At 45.4% G+C, this 10305-nt stretch overlaps 1 protein-coding gene across 3 annotated transcripts in view; it reads right to left on the reverse strand.

Moving 5' to 3' along the window:
- The window catches only part of DCLK2 (doublecortin like kinase 2), a 144077-nt gene extending 136264 nt beyond the window's left edge, over positions 1–7813 (reverse strand). For all 3 annotated transcript variants that reach the window (XM_044912602.1, XM_021698880.2, XM_021698879.2), the window contains exon 1: positions 7393–7813. In XM_044912602.1, the coding sequence (XP_044768537.1) occupies positions 7393–7813 (421 nt within the window). The remainder of the gene's footprint in view (positions 1–7392) is intronic.
- Between the last annotated feature and the right edge of the window lie 2492 nt (positions 7814–10305).

A 10305-nucleotide genomic window follows, 5' to 3' on the forward strand; every position in this document is an offset into this window, starting at 1 on the left:
ATTTTCCAAATATAAGTGATTAACAGGTTTGGCTCTAGCAGTGATGGAGCTCTAGAGTGCTGATCTCTTGTGACCTATGTAAATCTTTGTGGCTGGAATAGACCCCACTTCCTCACAGCAGGTAGAAAAGAGCAGTTCAGAATACAGAAGTTCAAAAGCCAAGGAGAATGGCCTCAAGTTCCAGCCCCACCTCTTACTATTGGTGCAAGGGGGCAATTTCTTTATCCTGAGCCTCAGCTTCCCCATCTGTAAAATGGAAAGACAATGCAGCCATATTTCACAAGGTATTGCAAAGGTTAAATGAGACAAAACATGTGAAGGACTTCACACAGTGAGTGCACAAAAAACATCTCACATGTCCATCAACTGACGAATGAAGAAGATGGAATATTACTCAGTCATCAAAAAAATGAAATCTTGCCACCTGCAATGACATAGATGGAGCTAGAGACTATTATGCTGAGTGAAATAAGTCAGAGACAAATACCATATAATTTCACTCAGATATGGAATTTAAGAAACAAAACAGATGAACATGGGGGGACAAAAAAGAGCAGCAAACCAGAAAATGGACTTACAGAGAACAAACTGAGGGCTGCTGGAGGGGAAGTGGGTGGTGGAACGGGTTAAATGGATGATGGGTATTAAGGAGGGCATTTGTTGTGATGAGGACCCAGTGTTATATGGAAGTGGTATTACACTGTATGTTAACTGGAATTTAAATAAAAACTTGACAAAGGAAAAAATTAAGTAAAAAATAAAACATCTCAAAACTGTGCTAAGAATCCCAAATCCTTAGAGTAGTGGTTTACTGATAGAAGAAATAAAAACAGAAGTGGTGGGAGCACAGGCAGGTAGGAATGAGGCGAAGGAGACCTAGCCAGGCAGTACACAGCCAGAGCAATTCCCCTGGCCTTCCCTGCAACGAAGAAAGCAGTTTGACAACCACTGCCCAAGGGAATCTAGTTTTCTTTATTTTACATCACAGGACCATAAATTATCTATTTCCATAGCCTAAAACCTTATGAAATACTGATTTTTTTCTTTTACCTACCAGAATATCATTGCATCATACTCTAATTCATAAATGCTCCCCCAAATATTCCATTTCTTCCCCAAACCCTTAATAATTTTTTATTCTTCACATAAAAACGTCTCTTCCCATTACCTCTAGGAAGAGCTTATTATGTAGCTATATTATAGCACATCTGAATTTCCCTGTTTTAGGAAATGAGATGAAGAAAACAACCAGATTTATAGGAGCAGATAGAACAGTCATTTTCTCCACAATGATGAGTTAGCACAGCATTTTTGATGTATTTAAATATAATCCAATTTTTCAAAGTATGCATTTTCTTCACAAATATATAGGAACAACCCTATTCAAACTTAATTCTTATAAAACTTCCTTTGACAACCAAGGGACTTAGAGGTAACATTACTTTCTGGGCTACTTATTTGATGAATTTATTGTGTGTCCAAGATCTCTCACTTCACCATACTCCCAGTCAGACCTGATGTACCACTTATTACAAAGGTGTTATAACAGAGGTAAGGACAAATGCTCTGAGTAAGCAAAGGGAAGAGTTATCTTGATCTCAGGCCTTGGTTCCAACATCAGTTCCTCTGGAAAGTCTTGTTCATCATCCTGCCCCCACCTCATTACCACTTCATTTAACAGCACCTGAGCTAGAACCAATTGTGTATGTTTGTGTGTGTTCATGTTCACGATCTCTCTCCCTCTAGAATGTGAGCATCTTGAGGAAAGAAACTGTACCCTGGAACAGCACCTGGAACAACAACAAATAGACTCTCGTTCAACAACTATCAGAGACCAGTATCCCCAAGGTCTGGGAAGAGACTTCATAGATGCAATATTGGAAGTGGTTCTTGAAGAACCTAGGAGTCTGCCAGAGAAGGCTTGCACACCTAAGATTCAATGTTAAACTGACACCTCCTATCATCATAAATGCCTTTAATGTGCACTGCTTTTGACTTCTATGTGCCAATATCTTTTCATCCATGGGGTTTATGTTTCCTTCCTCACCATAACACGTTTTGAAGAATGCAGTTTCTATTATTACCATAAAAATCTATCTTTCGGGGGGGGGGAACTCTACCCTATAAGTTGGGTTCTTACTGAGACTCATTTTTACTTCAAACACTCTCAGTGACTATATTCTGGTTTAACACCTTCAAAGAAGCTGACCTAGGGGCGCCTGAGTGGCTCAGTTGGTGAAGCATCTGCCTTTGGCTCAGGTCAGGTCTCAGGGTCCTAGGATCGAGCTCCACGCCGGGCTCTCTGCTCAGCAGGGAGTCTGCTGCACACTCGGTGCACACCCGCGTGCGCTCTCTCTCTCTCAAATAAATAAAATCTTTAAAAACAAAAAACAAAGAAGCTTACCTAACCAAACAGATTCAATAAACTAGGCTTACTAGGAGAACTTCAGAAACTTCAAGTGCTTGATCACTTTAGAACCTTATTTTTCTTAAATTCAAATTAATGAAGCCAATTTTAAAGTTAACTTAATGGAATAATGGAATGTCACTTATCAAAATTCTCTCACATGTCAAAAAATTCAATGTCTGTTGTTGACTAGGGAGTAAAAGATCAAAATAACATAAAACAACATTTTACTTTAGAATAAGAGAGGCAGAGGCAGGTGGCTATTAATATTTTTGACTCCTGGCAAATACTTCCTCAGAGACTTACACCCATTCCCTGCTTGGTGGTAGGACATTTACAGCCTCATCAATTTTCTGGAAGACAGGATCTGGGTAGGGAAAGGCAGCCTAAGCCATCATACACTCAGTAACTAACCACTTAGGGGAAAGGTATATACTTTCATTCCACAAAGGATCTTAGAGAGGTAATCTGCCAACCTTTCATTTAAAAGGAAAAGACCCTAAACCCCAGAGAACAGGTAATTTCTTCTCAAATCCGGTCAGTAGAACCCAGGTATCCTGACTTGATCAGTCATTGTTTCTACTATCCACAGGCATGTCTCTTCAGGACATTAAAATTTTATAAATATAGGGGCACTTGGGTGGCTCAGTCATTGGGCGTCTGCCTTCGGCTCAGGTCATGATCCCAGGGTCCTGGGATCGAGCCCCGCATCAGGATCCCCGCTCCACATCGGGCTCCCCGCTCTGTGGGAAGCCTGCTTCTCCCTCTCCCACTCCCCCTGCTCATGTTCCTTCTCTCGCTGTGTCTCTCTGTCAAATAAATAAATAAAATCTTTAAAAAAATTAAATTAAAAAAATAAAATTTTATAAATATAGCCAAAATGTTCAGAAGGGGAGAACACTCATGAAACAAAAACTGAGACTAGAGGGGCACCGGGCTGGCTCAGTCTGAGAGCACGTGATTTTTTTTTTTTTTTAAGATTTCATTTATTTATTTATTTGAGAAAGAATGAGAGAGAGAGAGAGAGAGAGAGCATGCACACATGAGAAGGGGGAGGTTAAGAGGGAGAAGTAGACTTCCTGGTGATCAGGGAGCCCGATGCGGGACTCGATCCCGGCGCTCCAGGATCATGACCTGAGCCAAAGGCAGTTGCTTAACCAGCTGAGCCACCCAGGTGCCCCGAGCACGTGATTCTTGATCTCAGGGTGTGAGTTCCAGCTCCACATTGAGTGTAGAGATTACTTAAATAAACTTAAACAAACAAACACTTAAGGAATTCTGACTCTTGGCCCCAGACACGAGAACTTAAGAACAAATCATCTGAACATCCTCAGTTGTTTAATTTTTTTTTTTTTTTTTTTTTTTAAGATTTTAATTTATTTGCGAGAGAGAGAATGAGAGACAGAGAGCATGAGAGGGAGGAGGGTCAGAGGGAGAAGCAGACTCCCTGCTGAGCAGGGAGCCTGATGCGGGACTCGATCCCGGGACTCCAGGATCATGACCTGAGCCGAAGGCAGTCGCTTAACCAACTGAGCCACCCAGGCGCCCCTGAACATCCTCAGTTGTTTAATCAGAGAAGCTCTAAGTTTGACTGGCTCATTGTTTCAGGCAGCTGAAACGGACTTTCCCAGTTCTGACTCACAGTCCTCTGAGAGAAGGTCCCCCATCCAGTTTTAAAAAGAATAAAACAGTATTACAGGGATGCACAGCACCACTCAGTGAAATTAATCCAGCAAGGGGAGGTAAACCAAAAGGCTGAAGATACCTGCTGATTTAGCAAAGTACAGGAGGAGTGCCAGCCAACACCTGTACACTGTTTTTAGTCTCCAGAGACTTTCAAGGTCAAAGGCAGAAGAAAAAATCTGGGCCATGTAAATTTCTTTTGTCATCTGAGTTCAATGGGACTGAGGCTCTGAATGAGTGTTCATGCCCAGCTGTCTTGAGTCAACACTTTCTATTCTTCACTAAAAGTATTTCAGAAAAACATTTTAGGAAAACAGTATCTCCTAAACTACAAATGTCATGGGATGGAAGTGGAAGAGGACAGAACAGAACGTAATGTTGTAAAAAGTACTATCAGAGAATCTTTATTAAAAATGAACCAAAAAAAAAAAAAAAAAGAACTAAAATGGCCAAGGGCACCTGGCTGGCTCAGTTGGAAGACCATGTGACTCTTGATCTCGGGGTCATGAGTTCAAGCCCCACCTTGGGTATAGAGATTACTAAAATAATAATTATAAAATAAAAAAATAAAAGTTTTTAAAATGAACTAAGATGAATTAGTTAATTTTGACCATATGGGCAACACCCATATGTTCTGTACCCATTTTTACTGATGCAAATAATAACTTTGCAGGTAGCTGATTAGTCCTTCTAAATGATAAATCAGAACATTTGAGCACACAATTTTAACTGAAAGTTGAAACTATTTAAATTCTCAAATGATGGATATTAAGCATCGATGGCTCTTTCTTTTCTTGAAAACTGCCTTGCAACAGGGTATTCCACTCATTTTGTTGGAACTTCCAAGACCTAGACAAAGATCCATTGTCAGAGAGAATGTCACTATGACAAAAGGGCACAAATTTTCTTCTTTTGCAGTAATTTTATTAAATACTGCTTGAAACAAGCAGGCAATTGGCTAGACTAGGGAAACATTTCTGTTGTGCAAATATCTGTGTTATGCCATTATCATATGGTAGTACAATTTGGACTCTACACATACAGTTCCCCATCCTCCAAAAATCAGTGAATAAACAACTGGAAGGAAATGTGTCAACTTTCAATTTACAGTTGAAACTATACGGGTTTGAGAACTAGACTCAGTGAACCATGCAACACCTGGGCAATGTCAAACTCAATGTACAATATATGCTCTCATTAATTAATATGCCTAATGGTCATCTTGACCACCCCCCATAATGATATTCCTCTTTGGAGTACTTTAATTTCATGTAGCAAATACACTGTTAAAATTACTTGAGAGAAGGATATTAAAATTTTTGTCCCTCTTCAGACCACCCTACGCACACTATCCCAAGGGAATGTGAGTAATGAGTACTTAAGCAATAGGCATCGCCTTGATATTTCCACAGCACTGCTAATCTAGTTTGGGTCAGTCTGAAAATGTTATTCCATTTTGAAATATCTAGGCAAATGTTGCTTTTAAGTATTTAATACGATAAAGAAGGCAATAGAGCCCTTTTAACAATGTATCATTTTACTTACACTCCTCTGGCTGTTATCACCTCCTCAGGAAGCCTTTAAAACCAAAACACACAAGTGACCAAGAGAATGTGTGAAGTCGAGAATACACAAAAACAGACTGAAGAGACAACTTAATTTTGGCTGGGTCCTCATCTAGCCAAGACAGGGAAAACCTCTGGTAACAATAACTAAATAGAGAAACTCAACCACTTTCAGGACTCCTCAGTATGGCTATACAGATTTACTAGAGGTGAATTGGAGATGAAAGGGCATATACTGCAGATACTGTGTAACAAGGCATGTTGCTCATTTCCTCATGTGTAAAATGGGCATAAAGCCTTCAAACCATAATATAAGAATATGATAAGATAATATAAGAAAAATAGTTGACTTGGGGCACCTGGGTGGCTCAATTGGTTGAGCATCCAACTCTTGGTTTCGGCTTGAGTCATGGTCTCAGGACTGTGGGATCAAGCCCTGTGCTGGGCTCCTGCCTTGGCGAAGAGTCTGCTTAAGGATTTCTCTCCCTCTGCCTCTTCCCAACTCCTGCTCTCTCTCTCCACCTCCCTCTCTCAAAAAAAAAACAAATAAATCTTAAAAAAAAAGAAAGAAAGAAAAATAGTTGGTTCAAAGTTCAGTTTCCTTTCCCTGCCACACCAATATTGCTATGACTACCTGGAATGAGTCATTTGCAATAAGAAAGATGCATGAGAGCAAGCTGTCTTTAAACATGCAGTCAGCATATACTTGGGTTCTGTCTCATCTTTATAGGTGCTGTTTATATCTGGAAATGAGTTCTTAACTACCAGTAATGTCTTTTCACCCTGAAAGGAAAGAAGAATAAATACAGTATGGCAGGAATTCAAGGATGACACAACATACAGTCAAGCAGTCCCTTTGAGTGAAGCATAGTTGACACTCTAGGATTACCAATTTATAACAGGCCCCAACTACTCATTCCAACAGCCTCTATCATCCTAACTAGCTACTTTCAGTAGGGGAGGAGGCAGGAGAGACTGACCTTGATTCACCTCATTACCGACCAAATGTGGAAAACCCTTTAGCACAGTGAGTCTCAATTTTGGCTGCACTTGGCTCCACATCAAATCACCTGGGGAGTTTTTAAAGCTCTCACTACCCAGATCATACCCCAAACATCTGAATATCTGCGGTAGGGTGCAGGCACTGGTAATTTTTTAAAGTTCCCAGTGATCCAAGGTGCAGCCAAGGTTGAGAACCACTGTCTAGGATCACGCCTCCTGACCTCATCTAAATTCTGCTGAAAGCCAACCTAGAGCATTTCACAACCACAACTTCTGAGTAGAGCAGGTACAACAGGGTCCTGAATGCTGGAACATCACTGATGCCTGCACCGAGGTCCACACAGAGGGCTGAACGAAAGCTTATTAGCAGGAGGGTTACCCAGATCCTCACCTGACAGCCACCTTTTCCAACATTTGCACTAAAAACAAACAAAACCCCCAAGTAACCAATCTTAAGAGATGTCACCAAAGCCCGCTAGGATTTTTTTTTTTCTTTTTTAAAGTCAAATCTCTTGGGAAAGAGAGTATATGGGAGAGGGCACCCCCTACACACACACACACACACACATACACACACACAGAGCCTATAGACAGAACCATACAATTCCTATGGCCGCCAGAAAACACCCCGTAAACTCCCCTCAGCTCAGCGCAAGCGGGCGCGCGCCAGCCTGTGGCCACTGCACCTGCTGTCGCTCTGGGCTGCACCTGCCGCGCCCGGCCCTCTCCTCCTACCTTCCAGCAGCTCGTCCAGGCTGGTGACCTTCCGACTGCCGTCGATGGTGTAGATGGTGCGGACACCCTGGGGCAGATTCACGTTGTCCGACAAGGAGCGGGTGAGCTCCATGAGCAACGCATCGAAAGACCGGAAGCGGTCGCTGGAGATGGCAAACACCAGGCCCTTGAAGTAGCGGTCCCCATTCCGGTAGAAGCGCGCCTTCTTGGCCTTCTTCTCTGAGCTCAGAGCCTGCAGGGTCCGCGTGCGGTAGAAGCTGCAGTGGGCACTGTGCGCCGGGCTGGGGATGAGCCCGTTCCCCTTGGGGCCCGAGCTGCTGCTGCCTCCCGAGGAGCTGGGCGCCCCTCTCCGCGACCCCGGTCGCGGCCTTTTGTCCCGTTCCTCAAAGTGCTCCAGCTCAATACTCCTGGTGCTGGCCATCACGGCTGCTCCGAAGGCTCCCCCACAAAAAACGTCCCAGCCAAAGCCTCCGGGTAGCCTAGTGTCAATGCGAGAATCAGTTCAGGGACGTCTGACCGTGGGGCGGGGGGGGGAGGGGAAGGCTCAGGGCGCCGGGACACCTGGCTCTGGCATCCCGCCCTCTCCTCACAGGTGGGGCCGCTGAGCCGCCGAGGAGCCGAATGGCCCGCGCCCCCGCTAAAAGTGGCCGCAGCGTCGAGCTGCCCAGCTCATTGTCCAGCGCGGCTCGCTCTGTCCAGCCCGCAGGGAGCCCCCCGCCCCCCGCGCGCCTTCTCCACCCAGCCACGCCTCACAACTCCCGCCTGGGAGCTGGCCAGGAGACGCAAAGTTGGGCCGCCCGAGGTTCGCCCCGGGCCGGCAGGCGCACACAAAGCTCGGGCGCTGGCCGCGGCTCGCGTCCGCCGGCGGCTCCCGGGAGGCTGAGGGGAAGGAAGGAAGAGGAGGGGGAGGAGCTGGGAGCGTGGGAGAGGCGCCGCGGGCCCGCAGGGGCGTCGCGCCTGGCCCCGGCCCGCCCACGAGCCCTGCGGGAGGCCCGGGATGCGGCGCCTCCGCCTGGCTCGCCCGCAGGCCCTGTCCTAGTGGCGGCGCGCGCGGACTCGGGCTGAGAGGGCAGTGCGGGGGCCCCTTCCTCCCACAGAGCCCGGCCCTAGCGGGAAATAATGCAGCCCGCCTCCCTGGCTGCCGACCGGCCCAGCCCACCCGCGAGCATCCGCGGCCGACTCCGCGGCCGGCCCGGCTCGCTGGCGGGGCTGGAGTTGCGGGGGGGGGGGGGGGTTCCTGCCGCCCAAGGGCTGCCAAAGCCCGGGAGGAAGGGGATGCGCGAAGAGAAGGGGGCCGCACGGGTCAGCGCGGAGGCTCTGCGGCGGGAGAGGACCGCCTCCTCCTGGGTCCTAGGCAGCCCCGACCGCCTGACAGCTACAAACCCGCGCCGTGCGCTAATGGGCGCAGCCGCGGAACGCGCTCCTCCGCATGGGAAACGTAAACGCGCAGGCCAAAGAAACTACAAAGGAAGGAGATTCAAGGGCAGAGATCGCATCCCTAACTAGCCTCCAAAGGAGGAACCGAGGCTAAACTAGGACAGAAATTCGAAACATGACATTGGATTTGGGCACAAAATTTATAAAAGAAAATTTGAAGCTTTATTTTAAAATCCTTTGATAAAACAGTTTCCATTGCAGATTTGCTAACAGAGGATGCTGAGTAACTTTGAAGGAATAAATGACCAGAAGTTATTGGGTTTTGAGGGATTTATTTAATCAACAAATATTTATTAAGAGCAAGCCATGTGTCAGGCGTTGTTTCCACCACTGGGGATGCATTAGTAAAGGAAACGAATACCTCCCCTCCCCCACTCACAGTCAAGTGGTATTTAATGTTGTCAATTGAGCTTCTTAAGTAATAGGTCTAACATTTGTAAGCACCCATCACACTGGAAATCTTAATTTACTACTGTCAACAGTAAAAACATATTTCCTAAAGGCTTATGAGAAACATTAGTTATTTCCATTTTGCTATCAGGGAAAGATGAGGCCAAAAGATGTTTGGTCCTAATTTAACAGGTGGGTAAGCTACCCTGAAACCTTATTTATTCGGCGCCTGTTTCTTTGAGTGGCCCTAGACAACAAATCCAAATCGACCTGGAAGGTTGGAAGGCATGGATACTTTTCTTGGAATGAACTGCGTCCTGGAAGAACATGAGTAAGAAAAGGCAGGAGTATATGCAGTGGTTCTTCAGCAGCTGTGAAGTTGCCCAGGCATGGCAATGATCCAGAAGAATCCTGTTCAGTGCACCACTGTAGTCCAGGACAGTCTCAGGGACACACCTGGACATAGCTGACTTCTAGAACCAGGCGTGGAGCAGGCCAGGAAGTCAGCTGATCTGAGGTTACATTGTAGTTTTCAAGGGGAAAAATTCTAAAATATTATTAGGTCCATGACCACGATAGACCTCAACCCAGACCAATTAAATCAGAATTTCTGGAGATAGGCTTCTCCAACAGTATTTCTTTCTTCCTTCGGGTTTTTTTTTTTTTTAAGATTTATTTATTTCAGAGAGAGAGAGCTTGCGAGCAGGGGGAGGGGCAGAGGGAGAGGGAGAGAGAATCCCAAGCAGACTCCCTGCTGAGCATGAGCCAAAACCAACAGTGGGGCACCCAGCCGACTGAGCCACCCAGGAACCCCAACCAACAGTATTTTTTGAAAGTGCTCTTAATGTATATAGCCAGGGCTTCCAACTACAGGCTATAACATTAAGAATCAAAAGACCAGTGTTTCTTCTCAAACTCTGATGTACTTATACATAGTAGGGGAATCTCATAAAATGTGGCTTCTGATTCAGTAGGTCTGCGGTAGGTTTTGAAATGCTACATTTCTTAAAGAGTTTTTTTCTAACAAGCTTCCAGGCAATGCCATCACTGCTGGTCTCCATACAGTACTTTGAGAAAAGAAGAACT

The sequence above is a fragment of the Neomonachus schauinslandi genome, chromosome 2 (assembly GCF_002201575.2).
Source record: "Neomonachus schauinslandi chromosome 2, ASM220157v2, whole genome shotgun sequence".
NCBI lineage: Eukaryota > Metazoa > Chordata > Mammalia > Carnivora > Phocidae > Neomonachus > Neomonachus schauinslandi.